The sequence below is a fragment of the Hetaerina americana genome, unplaced genomic scaffold (assembly GCF_022747635.1).
Source record: "Hetaerina americana unplaced genomic scaffold, ioHetAmer1.1.p SCAF_4, whole genome shotgun sequence".
Taxonomy (NCBI): Eukaryota; Metazoa; Arthropoda; class Insecta; order Odonata; family Calopterygidae; genus Hetaerina; species Hetaerina americana.
In genome coordinates, this window is record NW_027286985.1 from 8,749,384 (window position 1) to 8,766,259 (window position 16,876).

General features: G+C 35.7%; 1 protein-coding gene across 1 annotated transcript in view; it reads left to right on the forward strand.

Moving 5' to 3' along the window:
• LOC139692062 (uncharacterized) overlaps positions 1-16,876 on the forward strand; it is a 474,725-nt gene that overhangs the window by 436,247 nt on the left and 21,602 nt on the right. The window contains exon 4 of the mRNA XM_071590090.1: positions 9,190-9,323. Within this exon, the coding sequence (XP_071446191.1) occupies positions 9,190-9,323 (134 nt within the window). The remainder of the gene's footprint in view (positions 1-9,189; positions 9,324-16,876) is intronic.

Sequence of the window (16,876 nt, forward strand, 5' to 3'; positions counted from 1 at the left end):
TAGTTTACAAAATCGGTGCAGATATTTTTCTTAATCATAATTCTAATTGAGTTCAAATGAACTTAATTGTAGTTAAACCGATTCTTATTACGAACGATGTGATTCCAAAAAGTTGATTTTCTATGCAAATTAATATTAAATTAAGTTTTTATGAATAATCTTACATAAGCACAGAGCATTCTGCTGAGATTCTTAAATAAGGGAAACATTTACCATCAATATAACAAAATTAAATTTTGAAACACTGTTTATTGCATAATGCTAAGTGACTTGCGCATATAGGAAATTTCCATTTGCAATTGAGAATTATTCCCAAAATAAAACCAATAATATTTCAGTTACGTATTTAAAAAAAATGGAAAAAAAATATTTACCCTAGATTTTGAAAAGCGAATCTATTCTTGCGTTGAACGATTAATTTTTTAACCCTGCGTAACTACCCTGGAAGTACCTATTCAAGGGAGCTTATTAATGTAGATCTAGGAAAGATACAGTCAATTTACAGATGAAAAGGGAGGAAGTCATTTCATCACTGAGAAGACTATCTCGGAACCCATGATGATGATTAAGATGAACCCGGCTGAAGAAAAAATCTTGAGTAGCACTCAAGGCTCACTTATGGTTTGGTGGCGAATGCTTCACAAAAAATCCTCTCTCTCGTCTCTCCCTGTCAGATCTGTTTCTGGAAGCGTATAAGCTTGATACCTTTATGAAAACATTTTTTCCTTCGCCTATGTGTATCTAATAAATGGGTTGGGACAAGTGGAAGAAGCCGACGTCCATCCAACTATATTAGGCTTTCCGACATGAATCCACTATGCCCCCAGATCCATTCCAGACCCCATGCTTCTCCCGTCAAGTTCGAATTTGCTGACAATGGGACCACAATACACTTAGAAGCTTATATCTGTTGACATAGCATTAGCTACCAGGAAAACGTTTTGCTTGTGAGTACAGTGAAATTTTAATTGATAAGATCACATTTTTTGTAAAATTCCATCTCATTGTTCTGTCATAGTATCCTTCCGCCTTTTCCTCTAGTTAACCGAGGTAATTTCAGGACTGTGGCTCTGCCAGCGAGATAATAATGCGCTCACCAATAACATTTGCTTTTCAAAATTTTCTAAATATCCACATCGGATTCGATATGGACTATGTAATCATTGTGCCCGGTACTCCGACTTCTTTTTTCTCTCGGTTACTTTTTCTCGTCAAGTCGCCAGCTATTGCCTGCGAAAACACGAACAGGGCATGTGGTGGCAGTTACATTTAAGACTTCATAAAGTGATTGTTAGCACACCTTCATTTCTTCCCACTTTAATGCATGTGACAAAATAAAGCTTTCGTGAGCTTTCATAGTAACTGTGACTTTCAGAGTAAGGTGCTTGGATCAAGATCGTATTATGTCTGTAATAATATTGTTTTCCAGGACCTTTGGAATCTTTTATGCTTCTTTCCTTCCTGAATTTTGTAGTATTGTCCATAGATTTTTTATCCTAAAAGACATTGGGTTGTCTGGTTATTGCAAGTTTTCTACGTGCTTTCTTGAAGATAGTGCACAATTGAGTTACGCGAAAATTAACGGTATTCTAATTCGCAACTACATATTTAATCATACATCAGGCCATTGGCTGTGAATGGTTCAATTTTGAATTATTGCTGATGCAATCAAAGTATGGAGAAGAAATATTTTGAGCTCCCTTTGATCGAACGCAACCTGAAATGCTCTTTGACCGAAGGTATTGTGGTGAATCATCCTTAAGATCAAAACAAATTAGCAAATATTCGTTTGAGCTAATTGTTTTCCCAATTAGCCTTGATTCTGGATATGTCACTTTTTCCATTTAAGTACCATTATTCAAAAACTTACTGACTTACGTCTGAATGCCAAGACATTAAGTCTGAAACGGCCGCTGTTTCTTTTAACCGTTTAATCACATTTACACGTATGTACGTGTATACGCACGTGTTTAGTGTGTACGTATTTGTATTCGGTTTTCATATTAAGTGAAACTTTTATTCATCAGAATCATCATTATAAATTCAAAATATTTTTGAAGGGTATCGAAAGATCTGCAGTAAAATATTTAACATAATCTGGCCCATTTTCTTGAAGCATTGTGTCTCAGTACACCTTCGGCTCCTATGGAGAGAAATTAATCAATTTCGATCTGAGTTAAAATTGAGTCAAGGCTTTGAAGGAGAGAAGATAAATGATTCTTTCCTTATGAGACAAAAAAACTCATGTACATTTTAGTCTTCAAAAGAGTTTATTTTTATTTCGAAGATTTGTTGCACTACGCTGAAATACGTGGCATTCTTTAGGTTTTATTTTAAGATTTGCATTTAAGTTTTACGTCTCAATGAGGGGCGCATAAATCATTTCATCTTGAATTGAAGAAGTTTTGAAAGTTGGAGGAAAAGAATCTAAAAATCGGCGCATACACTTCTGGAAACTAAGATGGAAAAGTGCACGAAACTCTTTCTGGAAACTGTCGCTTCTTTTGAAGAAGGGGTTTATGTCGGAGTGCACGGGAGGTACCATGAAGAGCACTTAACCTAGACCACTGTAACAAATTAAAATGTTTGTAAAATAAAATAAATTTACTCTCTTACACCGCACTCCAAAGCACTCGTGTAATGGATTTTCATTTAACTTAGACTATCATTAAAAGTTTTGATAAAATCCATTTGGCGAATAGAACTTGATAACCACATTTATATTTTTTGGACTGGGTATTTGTCTAAAAAAAAGTTCTCCTTTCAAGGCTAAGCATCTGTCTTTAATTTTTGACGCATCCTTGAAATTTTATAACGAATTTTCGAAAATTAGGGAGATTTCGGACAGATTATTGAACTCATCCACTTCCATTCATTCGACAGTATTCTAATCCACGGATTGATTGATGACAGCCGTCAATTCTTCCTAACTGATGCCAATTTTCTTGCGACAATATCACTCACCTGTTTTTACACCATGTTTCGACCGAGAGGTCAATATGTTCTTCATTCTGAACGTTTTGCTTGCATGCTATTTACCTTTCAACTCCATTCCAAACATATATATATATATATATATATATATATATATATATATATATATATATATAACGTAAAAAGAGGTGCCCGATCCTTTTTGTTATTCTTTTGAACTTATTTCCCCATGCCTTGTTTTTCTCATTTTCCACTTCTGTATGATTCCTCGATTACTAGTTTATCCGCCCATTTGATCATCAGCATCCAACAACGGGAGCAATCTTCATTACCAAATTGCTTATCTATATGCATTACTTCTCCAGCTACCAGTAGTCCCTCGAGTTTATACATCCAAGTACATATATTAATAATTAACTATCTGCTGGCTTGTGAATGTTTATTTCCTCTGAATTTATTTGGATATCGTAAGTATTTAGGTTGATAAGCAATAGTTAATTTGAACTAGCATGAATATTGGGATTTTTATCGGTTTATCCTATTGATGGTATAATTTTTTATAACTTCTTAACGGATAGCCTGAATTATTGTCACACACACACACAAACATATATATATATATATATATATATATATATATACATACATAAATATATGTATGTATGTATATATTTTTATACGTAGTATTGGAAAAATGTTTGGTTTTAGTGAGATTGATATCTTAACAGACTGCTATTAGAGTTATTAGAGTTTCGGCTATATCCGCAAGATTGTTAAAAATGATTGTCTATTAAAGCAACAGACTTAATTTTATTTAGAAAAATTTAAAAAAAACTTTTTGCTGTGATTAAGCACTTCTATATAAAAGACCACAGCGGATGAGATCAAATCCGAAGTGAATGAAGTTCATGTCACCTCTGCTTTTGTATTTGCGACTGTTTACATTTGGATAAATTGCCATTGATCCACAAATGATTAACATCGTTCGAAATAGTCAGAGGAAGTGACTTCATCCGAAATGATTGAGAAAATGTACAATATGGATTAGACTGATGGACGAATCAAACTTCGCTGAATATTTTAGGCCAAGGGCATATCAGAAGGTATTTTGTTTTCAATTTTGTACGAAAAATTGTGCGTGAAAAAAACTCGGAAAAATGAATGCATTTTTTGCTCTCAGCGGAGTAGTTTGCATTAAATATTCAAATGCAAACTTGACAATTGAATTGCATTTTAATAAAAGTTTTCGTGTGCAATTTCAGAATGAAAGGGGAAAAATCTTACAAATTTTTCTTAGCCTAGAATCAGGTGGCATTTCAAATGCGTATTAAAAGCTGTTGAAACTCTTTCTATGTTACAATGATACAAAAGTAATCTATAATGACAACCTAACCCCAACCAATTTTGATTTTTGGCATCGGCCCCTATACTTATTGTACGGACCCTGCATTCTGAATAGTAGAGTTTATAGCCTTATCGCTCTAGCCAATTTACGAATTTCAAGTCATTATTGTACATTATTCTTTTCAAGCTTTCAGTACACCCACAAAATATGTTTCTGTCTTAAAATTTTATTTTCACAGATTTTCAAGAATTATGCAAAACATGTAACGATTAGCAAAAGGATGGATACCCATTTTTTCTTATTAATATTAATAAATGATACATTTCTGAACACTGAATTTTGACAATAATACTGATTAGGCTGGTAAATGATGGAATCATGGAAGAAGATAATTACATTTGTGGTCATAAAAATTTTCAAAGTCCTGAAAGGCATGGAAAGACGAAAGCACAGGAAACGCAGGGTTGATGAGATTATTTCGTCGGGGTACATTAATCTGAGAAACGAACATATTCCAGCCAGTGATCTCGCACTAATTATCCGCCGGCCTATACATTCCACTTCCTTCTGGACGAAATGCTGGAGAGGAAAGAGCGGTGGGAGGTTTGAGGATGAGATTGGAAAGATGATAGCATTTTAATTAGAATTCATGCGAATCTCTATCTCGGATTAATTTTCGGAAACCATTTTGGTCTGACACAAAGCATTTGAATTCCGTCAATTATTATTGGCAGAAGATTGTGATTTCTTCTTTTAAAGTGAACCAGCTTTAGAATTTATGAACGCTGATAAGTCGGAGAATGAAAATGTGACGTATTTTACAGTGACTCGAGGCATTAAACTACGCCCTCATTAAACCAATATGATTATGGAAATCGAGCCCTGTTTGCTGCTTCAGTTTCGAGTTACTATAAAAAATAAGCTTCACTGACTGAATTTTTCTCTTAATTTACAGTATGTCAATGTAACACACCTATTGACTACTGTGATCATTATTTACCTCGACATTAATCAGACATTTCCAAATCGCATTTTTGCCATTAATTCTCTCCATTTAGACGACTCCATTTAGCAGGGGAATTAATGAAAAATAACTTTTATGAAATGGCGAGAGTGTCATCATAGTCATTTCATTTTTTCCTGCTTACAGAATGTATGTGACAGTTTTTGCAAAAGTTTATTGTCAAATTAAAAAGCTAATTCTAAAATGATTACTTCCTTAATCCGTAGCGCGAAGCAAAAAGGTACGGAAGGCACAATGATGTTCCTTTGCTTTGGAAAAGTATTCAAAACTAATTTAACGGTTTTATGATTGGCATTGATCAATAGATAATTTTCCTTTCTTTTCAACAACTTTTACAATGTTGTAAATGGCATTAAAAAGTTGGTAAAGCAGCAGACATAAACCAGTTAGGAGGGTTGGCTTAAGGAGAAAATATTTCAATTTAATAGAGAATAACGGAAAATGGGAAAAACATAAAAACTATAAAAGAGCAGCAGATATATACTGTCAAATAAACGTCAAAAATAAAACGTCTTAAGTCAGGAAAATCCAGATGAAATTGGATGAAATACTTTGTAAAGAAATATTATTAGTCTTTGCACTTGGAAAAGTTAAAGCAGCTTAAATAGCTGTAAGAATTCACTTTAAAAGATATCATGCAAAAGCTATTCCTAATAAAATTGTCGTGGAAATGGAAGATAACCTGAAGAGATGGAAGCTATACAAAGATAAATTTTAAAATGGGAAAGAACTAAACCGAATAATTCTCTAATATGAAGCCACATTGGATGCAAATAAAAAACCATTGATAATAATACCTTAAGAACACAATTACATACCCGAATGAACAAGTTAAGCAATGGAGAGTTCAAGAAATTGTGAACATCCTACTGAAGCTATTGGAGTACTTTACGTGGAAGACCTCTAGGAGATAAAAATAGAAAGAAATATGCTATATACAAGTAGGAAATATCTATGCATTGACTTCCCGGAGAAAGTCATAGAACTGATAAGCAATAAAAATATGAAAGATTTAAAATAAACGTCTTTATGCGCTTATAGTTAAAATGTTTGAGAACATTAAATTATAAACGAATAAGAACAGAGGTTTTGAAATGCAGAGAGTAGAGATGTTCTTGTTTCACTATAGAAAAATTGGATAAGCTTCTTCAGCTGCTGAAAGGTTTCCAAACTACTTAGAAAGTACAAAAATACCAACGTTTTTTATGTTATCCTAGGAGATTAGACAGCAGTTAAAAACATGAGAGAAAGAGTATCATGGGATACAGTGTGTTGCCTAGCTGCATTAGATTATTCAAAATTTGCTCGAAGTATGAAAGTAAAGTCAGAGAGGATAAAAATTTGGAAATTATATTAACACGGAAAAAAAATTATGATTTGCGTAGTCCTAATGCCGTGAAAAATATAAAAGTGAAAAAATTCAGAACTGCAGCTTTTTTTTAGCATATAAATACGTACAACATAGTGGCTTTCTGTTTGTAAATAAGATGCAAAATTTAAAGAATAGCTCCTTCGCAACAGGCTAAAGCAGAAAGACTGATTACGAAGGATTTCTTTCTTACAAGAATTAGAGAAACTGTTGTTAAAGCAAAACGTTAACCATTAAAAGTATAATAATCTACTTGAGATTTAGGAAAAAAACAACACTATGTTAAAGAACCAGAACCAGCTCCTCTTTGGCAATAAGGCAAAAGCTATAGCGGAAGTATAACGTGTAGGACGAAGTGATAGAAACTTTCAGATTAAAACGGGAATGGATAATAAAGGCCAAGCGGGATTTGACGATTCACCGATCAAGACAAAGTATAAAATAGGGAAGGAAAGACAAAAAGTTAGTCTAAAATACTACGAAGGAGGAAAGGAAATTTCCATTGGTCATGCTATTTTGATACTCAAGTCTTTTACAATCTTAACTGTAATGTAAATAATGAGAATATTTTTTTTTACGCCTTAATTTAGAACTAGAACTTTTTAGGAAGGGCCAAGGATGTTTAACTTGAACCTAATATTAATAGGAGTTAAAATAATATAAAGAAAAGAATGTGTCTTGAAGCCGATTGTTGGATTTAATATTCCTGATTTTATTATTATAAAATCTTTGTAGAGTGAGTCGTGGCCATATTATTTGAAGGGTGGTGTGGTACTGAGTCACAATTCATATTAATACGTGAATCATGCTCTGCAAGAGAGGAATCACAATTGTTGATTTTACGTCATTGCATACGCTTACTGCCGAAAATTTTTACCGGAACCTTTTTAAGAATTTTTTATATGTATGTTATATTAACTTTTTAAAGCTAAAATTGGCAATTCTTTTTTGCTTAACCTACATTCAGAAGATATCATTGATCACCTACGTTGATACAATGTATCGTTCCACCTAGTGGAACGATACATTGTGTTCTTCATTTAATAAAATGTTTTATTTAATACGTTGTTCCATTGGTTTAAAATATTAAATTTTTCTGAAGTTCGAAACAGATTTGTTGGCAGGTTTTAAATTTCAGATAAAAGTACGCACTTCAAAGGATTTCATCGATCCCCACTTTATTTTATTTCTGTTCAAGCCCAATTTCAAGTGCTCTTCCGAACAGTCGCTGTGAGAATTTTTGTATCATTTGAAAAATATTTATTTACAAAATAAAGAGAAAGTTCTGTAGAATTGGGGTTTTTGTATGGAGCAATACGAATGTGGTAGTAATTAATAGCCTACGAGGGCTGTAATTCCCCAGTCTCTACATAAATTATTTCGTGCTATTACTTGGTCCTTGGCATTTTCAACTAGTCTAAGTTACATGGCACGTTCTTGAATTACTGTGTTCGCCCCTCATATTGCCAAAATTTAAAACTCTTGCTTGAAAATGCTTGTTGATGCTTGAAAATTGTTCCGTAATTATGAGATCCTTTTTTGAACATTTCATCAGGTTTTCGAAACTAATACAGCCATTGCATTTTGTGGAACCTGCCTAACACTGTGCTTCGTCATGTATCGGATACAATGGAAGTCTTTCTACTGTAGTCTAGTTTACATGAAATCTATAAAATATCAATTGCGGTGTTTCCCATACACAATAATCACTTCTTTCCGAATTAAATTTGAATGAATGCACTTCTGGTTTGCCTTTCTAGTAATTGATCGAAATCCAGAAAGCACTATTTTCAATTAAAATCCTTAGTCAGTCAAAGAAGCTAGTTTATGAATAACAATATATCCTTTATATTTTTATACTACATCAAAATGTTGAATGTCAATTTTGCCAAGGAAATTGGTCAACGTGAAAATTCAAACTTGTTTACGTGTAAAACCTTCAGCGAATATAGTGAATGTTTCTCAAAACAAAATCAAATAATTGCTTCAAAATAAAACTATGAAAGCATTTGATTGATTTATTGAAGAAGATATTTTTGCTCAAGCGATAAAGCTTAAGACATTATTTTTAATTTAAAAAAGTTAAAGTTTTTCGAATGGGCAATATAGTCTTTTTGCATACAACTGGTATTTTGTGTTCGTACAGGATCTAAAATAGATATAAGTCACATAAAATGAAACTTGGTAACCCGATGTGTTCAGTAAAGCCAGTTTACTTTCTATGCATGCAAAATTCACAGTTTTATAAAAAATCACGAATAGAAACTACAAACTTCTTATCTTTCGTGCAAAATCGAACATGTGTGCATGCGAAGAATAAATTGTGTAGCTTGGAATATGTATTTCCTTAGGCTTGCCATTCTTCAAACAGAAAAACCCTTTTTTGATAATGTGATTTGATATCTAGTTATGATAACTGATGGTTTTGATGTGAAAGTCCGATTTAGAGGTATCAACAGAATTATAGTTGTACTTGTACAACGTAATAGACTAATTCTCTCGCATTTTTATTTTCAGACTTCCCGGACGACACTCCAATAGTGAGCACTGAAAAAACTAGGTATTCTTCCGGAGAAAGGATTCGAGCCAACTGCACTTCCCCATCTTCTTTCCCCGCTGCCAACTTGACGTGGTTCCTCAATGGCAAACAGGTGAGAGCCGCTATTTATTCTTCCTGGAAAATAATATTAATCGCTGAAATGAGCAGTGATCGTTCAAATAAGCTTATGACGATCGTAAGAAATACCATGTGTGACATATAAGGAGAGCCGGAATGCCCGGAAAACTTGAGAAGGCAAAAGTCATCAAGCTTACCTATACCATGTAGTTTATATGGATATTAATGAACATAGATACTAATTAATGGTCTATTATGAAACTACTAGATATAATCACAGCAATAGTCACGATTCCATGAGATGTGGGCGAGATTGGAGGCGACAGAATCATACGCAGTACTTTCCGAAGCATTCAGAAGTATATAACGTGATGGTAGCTTTCTAGGAAATTTATTGAAATGAAATGAAATTATTGACTTTCTAATTCCACAGACTTTCCTTACACTTTGGAATTCCACAAACAAAAGTGCGTGGAATTTCAATGCTAATAATTTAATTTCAACATGTTATGCAAATTCTATAAAGTTACAACGGAGACCAAGAATTCTAGGTAATTCATTCCGGGGAAAATTTGACTTCAATCTTAGAATAGGAGAAGAATGTTTGAAGGAATGAGTGGGGATATAATGTAGTGACGTGAAGCATCCCTCTGGTGAACTGATTGTTAAGCAGGTAAATAAAAAGATGAGAGGCTCTGGCTGATATTAGTCGACTTAGGAGTATGCAAATAAAAACTGTTTGGAACAGAATTTGTTGAAAAAATCATATCCAGAAGAAAATAAGATGATAGGAGTAGTTAATATTTGAACTTAATAGCTGGGGGAAATGCATGCATGTTCTGTTGGCATAAAGTTTTACTATAGATCATGATCTCAGTAATCGGAAGGCCAAGGAATATATTGTGACATTGTTATTTGTCAGCATTAGCAAATATAGTAGAAAATGCTGGAATATTCTTATCCAAAATATCAAAAGATGGTGAGATCGGAATGGAACTTTGGCTAAATTTCTGTCTTCCCACCCAGGAGACCCGGCTTCAATTTGTTTTGTTTTGTCGAAGTTTCATTTTCAGTAATATCCCGATCCCTACTTGAGATGCTTTGTGGCGAGGACTTTAAGTTAGTACGACTTCTGTCTGATGAGAGGTTGAACTGTGGACCCTTCGGCACCTTTCGCTAGCAAAAGGGCTAATGCCGATGCTAATGCAAATGGGTTTCTCTTTATCCTTCCTCCATTCCCATCCATCCTTAATGGCTCAAGTGACCTCAGCTGCCAGTTGCTTACTCTAATAGCTACTACTACTAGGAAATAAAAGTAAACATTGCAAATATGGCGTGGACAATACGGTATTGAGGATCAATAAAAATACAACCGAAATTAGTTTGCAAGAGCCTTAAAAGATTCAGATAGTAAGAGACAGATCTTAAACTCTTAATTGCAAGAGAAAAAGGCGAGGTGATGAAGCTGAGCCGCCACTGTGGGTCGGAGGAAACTACCGCCGCCTTGGTGGTAACGTAAAACCACGCACAAAGTATTAATTATTAGAAGGTCAAACATCATTTCAAACTAAATAAAAAAAACTGCTAAAATAAAAATGCGGGGAAATATTCACTGCTTTCACCGAAAGAAAATCAGGGACCTAGGATGGGGTCCATGTGACACGTGATTATTGAATATAGAATGATATACTTAGCACTTCGTTCGTAAAAATGAGAAAGTCATCTTTTATAGGTTACCTAACAGAGGAATAAGTTGGTCATGGAATTTCAATGAAGAATAAACTGAAAATCACAACAAATCAATAAATGAACAGTGATTAAAATTGAAACTTCGTAGATATTAGAGAAGGGCCATTGAATGACATGTGGTGAAAGATATTCCAGACATTTTTAAAATCTTGATAGGTTGTGGTATCAGAAAAAAGGTCGAAAACATACAAAGAATTACATTTTGGATGAAAACATTTGGACTCTTTCAACCTAAATCAAAATCATCATCATAATCAATATGTATTTTACGGTTATTAACCACTATTAACAATGAGTTACGCGTGGATCTCCTCTTCTTTACCTTACCTTAATTTCTTCTTTAGCTCTTCATGTTCTTTACCTGTATCCCAGTACCGAACATTTTCTATCAGTATGGCCATAATTAATATCCCACGTCTTCTCAATGCCTTCCATTTTTTCCACCTTCTGTAGAATTCTATCTGTCAATCTGTTGATCAATGTCTGCAAAAGAGAATGAGTTAAAACCAAGAATGTGAAAAGGACAGTTGAACGAGCAATACGGTCGCAGAGAACACTCACTGCGAGGAACGTTGGCGCAGAAGAACAATTTGAAAGATTTCGTAGTTCAGAGCCAAGAGATTTTAGGAATGCTTAGCCGTTATTCTTCCCTGTTCGATGTAGTCACTCCATTATTCCTTCCTCTTGCCCACGTCGCAGAAGCCTATAATCTACGCCCATTCTTGTATCTATAGAACAAGAAAATGGATGGGAATGCTTTCTGTTGTCAAGGTGTTTGGAAGAATATAGTGGCCTGATCAGATGAAACTAATGTGAAATGTAAGAGTAATTAACTGGATAAAGTGCAAATTGAATACTTGTAGAATAACCAGGTGGCACGAAAAAGTAGTATAGGAAGAATCTGGACGGACAACAGATAGATATGATAAACAGCGTTGACCATAATCGCCAGAGGCTTCTCCTTGTGTGTTCAGGAAACGTTAAGTGTGGTATAGGTTTGAAATAAAAATTGAATGCAGGTTTCCGTTTACTTTCCTAGTTAAACGTCGTGCATATTATAAATACATTATGAGACACCGAGTCCTTTTTTGTGGCGATTAGCCATAAAAGTTTTTCCGGTAGATTAGTAAATAACTGCAATCGTTTACCAAGCATTGTATGATTATCTGAAAAAACAACTGATTCGGTCAACTACTCACAAGGCACATACGAAGGATAACCAAAAATGTGGAAAGAAACACAAAAATAACGTAAGATAAATACGAATGTTTTTATAAGACCAGTGGACCTTAAACCTTTCCATCTGCATTGAATCGGGGATTGATTTTTGAAATTCCCTTTAAATCTACAAGAGGGCTTATTTTCTCTGAAAAAATAATAAAGTTAATCAATGGTATGTTGTGACAGCACGGCCATGCATTCTTGCAAGAAATGATGCGCCACGAGGGTTTCCCATCAACCCTATAAATCCGCATTCAATTTCTATGGTGGCAAAACCTTTTTGAGTTATAGCCCACCAAAAAAAGAAAGGTGCGAAGCGAAGGGACGTGTGGAATATAAATAGGAAATGTTAATTATTTTTGCAATCAAAAAAATTGTGGGCGAAGTTGGAAAAAAAGCGTCCGTCGTCAAAGCCGGAAATTTCTTCGCGTTCCCCGTCGTCATCGCGGTGACGTAACAAATTTCGTGACGAGAAATTTATTCTAGAAATCGATGCGGAATGCTTCGAGCGCGCGCAAATTATGAATTTCGAGAGAGGCGGGACGACGAAAAAAAAGGAATAATTTTTGAGAGGAAGAGGGTGAGAAAAGGGTGATCGTGTTTTCCATTGTATTCTCTTTATTTTTCGAATTATTCTTTTTTTTGCTATTTTTCCGAATTAATTTTCGCTCTCGCCTAGTCGTCGACGTCGTAGTAGTCGCCGCTGTTGCCGCGTCGGAATGCTGCGGCCGTTCCTCTTTCAACTGTTCGTGAAAGAGATAAACGAAAAGATACGGCTGCGGCATAAATCACGAGAGGGAGCCGTGCGGTGAAAAATGATATATAAATGGCGACAGCGCTCAAGAGATTGATCGCCGCACGGTGTAAACAATGCGAGGAGGACCGTCTATCGGTCGACATGGCCACACACACCATGCAAAGGGACGTCCGAGAGGATCCCTTGCCATATCCCCTTCCCCTGAACCCTCTACACCACCCCCTATTCACACACTATTCACAAAATGGAAGCGGGGGGAGGGTGGAAGAGCTATAGTTGCCGCGTGGTCGGTTTTCTGCGTAACTGCGAGTGTGTGTGGTCTCGTGTCATGAAACGAGTGAGAAATACTCTTCGCGAGACGGAAAATGGATGGTAATTTAAATTAAGCTGAAAACGAACGATTCAGTTAATAAACACCTTAAAAAAAAAGTATGCATAAAATCATCGCTTGATCGTTGGGAAAGCAGAAAAGTTAGCGAAGAGGTGTTTTCCACAGATCATCAATCACTCTTCTGGTTTATTTGTTTTCTATCAGCCTGTCTCCCTCCCTCTCTCTCTCACACACATACACTCTTTGTCTGCACATCTCTTCACTGCAGTTCATTTTTTTTAGAACTTGCTTCATCGTCCGTCCCTCCCTCCCTCCCACACGTCGTCACAGGCCACCCCCCCTCCCCCAGGTCTCCCTGGGCGCGGAAGAGTATGAACTTTTCCATCGAGCGGTTGGAAAGAGTTGAGTTTTCGCGGTAGGTGCTCTGTCTAAAGTGGCGCGATAATCTGAAGCATAACTTGTGGTAGTTGTTTACCTATCTCCTAATCACTTGTCCGCTTTCCTTTGCGTTTTCGGCAGAGGGGGAGGCTCTGGGCGTGAGCGGGGATCGGTGGTGTGAGTCTGACGGGAAATTCCGGAGATTCCGGCGTGTCGAATGATGCGGGAATCCCTCTCTTTCTTTCTCTTACGCATGAAAATGAGAATCCTTCGGGACTCATTTCCTCCTTTCCGGGCTCCTCCGTCGCATACCACCCTCATACCCGCAGCTCCTATCCCCGGCACTTCTCATGGACTCCGAAAAACATGTGGAAAATTAAATATATCAATCAGTCCAGATCTGATCACCATCCTACTCTCTCTGCCTCGGAATAGAATCACTGTCGTAGCTAACTTTTTTTTCTGAAGGGTCAGTCCATCGGAAGGCGAATTACTTATGAGCTGGATTGACTTCGTATTTTTCCTCACTTCCCTGCTCTAAACGATCACATCCGATCGGGAAAGAACATACGGGTGGACAGGTGGGTAGCGTTTGCAGAAAATGTGCATGTCCCAGTGGAACGGGAGGAACGGGGGTGGAGGAGGGGGCAACTCCGCCTGTGCAAGTGCGAAACGAGAGGACTTTGGAGCGTTCCGATCGGAATTAAACGCCGCAGGATGGTTCGTCCCGAACCGCTCGGGAATCCGCTCTATCTCCAACGTGCCCTCGGCTGTGACGTCCGTGAACACAGTGATAGTTATTTATATTATTCTTTGGAATTAGTTATTATAAAACGCGAAGCGTACAGCAATAACCTTCACTGTTCGGCTCGCGGAGAACGCTATGTTTTCGGGATTTCTGTCTGAAAAAATGAATGTGCATCCAATATATGAGAAGCAGCTGTTGCGTATATTTGTGGGTAGTTTCGCTTCCCAAAGTCTTCTTTTATAAAAGAAACTCTCTTGTTTAGGATGGGAGTATTGTTGGTCACAAAATGCATGTCTAAAATAAAGAGCATTGTAAACACCGATATTTTTCTAACCAATCATTTGCTCTCCTCTCAATTATATTTTTGCCGATATTACGATCAGTAATGCTGTTGCTACAAGCAGAATCAAGCTAATGTGCCTACGTATCTCACTCATGACTAATTTTTTATTGTGGGGTCGGAATTCAATGCAGCTCAAAGAATGTCTTCGGGCCAAATGCTTTCCTTATTAATGCTACTATTACAGACTGACGGGTAGTCGTTAGGTGTTCTTTAAAAAATGAATGTACCCTAAACAGTCAATAAAACCTGCAGGTGAGTCGAGAAAAGTTGCTATCATCGAATAAGGCTGTAAAACTGATACCAGAATTTTGCGACATTAATATATTCCTAGAAGTAGGGGTAGAATTAAGCAAATTAGGAAAAAAATAGTTTATGATGGAATAAGATCAAGAATGTCGTGCACAAGGCGAAATTGCTTTCAACGATAAAGCGATACTTTCTTTCTAGGTCCACAAATAAGGTGATAAAAAATAAGCTAGCAACGACCATTATTATAGGGTAATGATGCGTGATATGAACAATAGGAAAAGTAGAATGGAACCGGTTGAATTCTTTTGAGATGCAGTGCTACAGAACGATGTTAGCGTTAAAGTGGACAAAGCGATTGACGAATTAAGAAGTGATGAGGAAAGGAGGCAGAGAGAGGTCTCGGTGAAAGATGCTGCAAGGAAGGGGTATGGCACCTCCTGCAGTAGCAAACGCAGTAATGGAAGGGTTGATAGAAGGGGAAAACCGTTCATTGGGTGTATGAAACATACTTACGAGACGTGCAAGATATGAGACTTCTTAGTCCAATGCTTCCTGGTTACTATTTTCCTGTTCGTCTCTTCAACACTTCATTTCAACGCGTTCATATCCTTTTTGATATGGAATCGATCAAAAATTATGAGCTGAATCCACATCCACTCGCAGGAAACGCATTGGGCACCGCTTTTTTTAGGTATTTCTAAACATAAAATAGTTGATCAGTTAAAAACCATTTTTTCAGAAAAGTATTTTCGATAACCAAGGAGAAATGATCCGTTTTAAGATGAGTATCGATTGGGTATGGTGTTATAGAATAGCATGGGTTACATCTTTACCAGTTGTACCGGTACATTTTCGTAACCGGTGGGAAGCATTTCTTGCGGAATACCATTTCCCATAGATTACTAATTTCCCTTTCATGAATGGGATAATATTTCCAAAAAAATAAAATTTTACTTATCTTTATGGAAAAGATTTCTTTTCTTAGTCGTTCCAGTATATTTCTTTTTTGCCTCAAAATAAATAAATGCCCTTGGGTAATTGCTGAAACACTGCGCGTAATTCCTCATTTTAATAATAAAAATAATGACATTTATTTTGAAATATAACAATTGGCCATATTTTTCTAGCTTTGTGAGCATTTATCTTAAATTTTGCGCCAGTATTTCTTATTTTATTTTGTGGAAGAATAATGAAATCATCGCAGGACGCGCAATAGGTCTTAATATTTCATTGGTTCCTTACTGAAAGAACTTTTTATATGTTCTCTTAAAAAATGAACTTTTTTCCCTTAAAAATAACAATATTATTTTTTTTGTGCGTCCATCACATCTCGAGTAGAAGCTGAAACTATATATATATATATATATATATATATATATATGACTCGATATATATATACTCGAGATGTGATATATATATATATATATATCACATCTCGAGTAGAAGCTGAAACTATATATATATATATATAATTATATATATATATATATATATATATATATATATATATATATATATATATATATATATAGTGAATCGACATAAACGTGTCGAATTTTTGTTTAAAGAGTCTTTGTGAAGTCCTCTCAAGTTGCCGCAGTTGATCCACCATGAAGACTCAAAACTTTGTAACTTGTGCGTGTGAGTTCTAAAGACTATACTTCAACACTAATATACTTTGTTGAAATACTATATAATCTTATTTAGACGAATGAAATTGTTCAACGACTATATATTAACTTAACCACAACGGCTGAAAAAAATATTTTCCAATGGCCGAAAACAGTCACAAACAAATGCTCCGTTTCTAA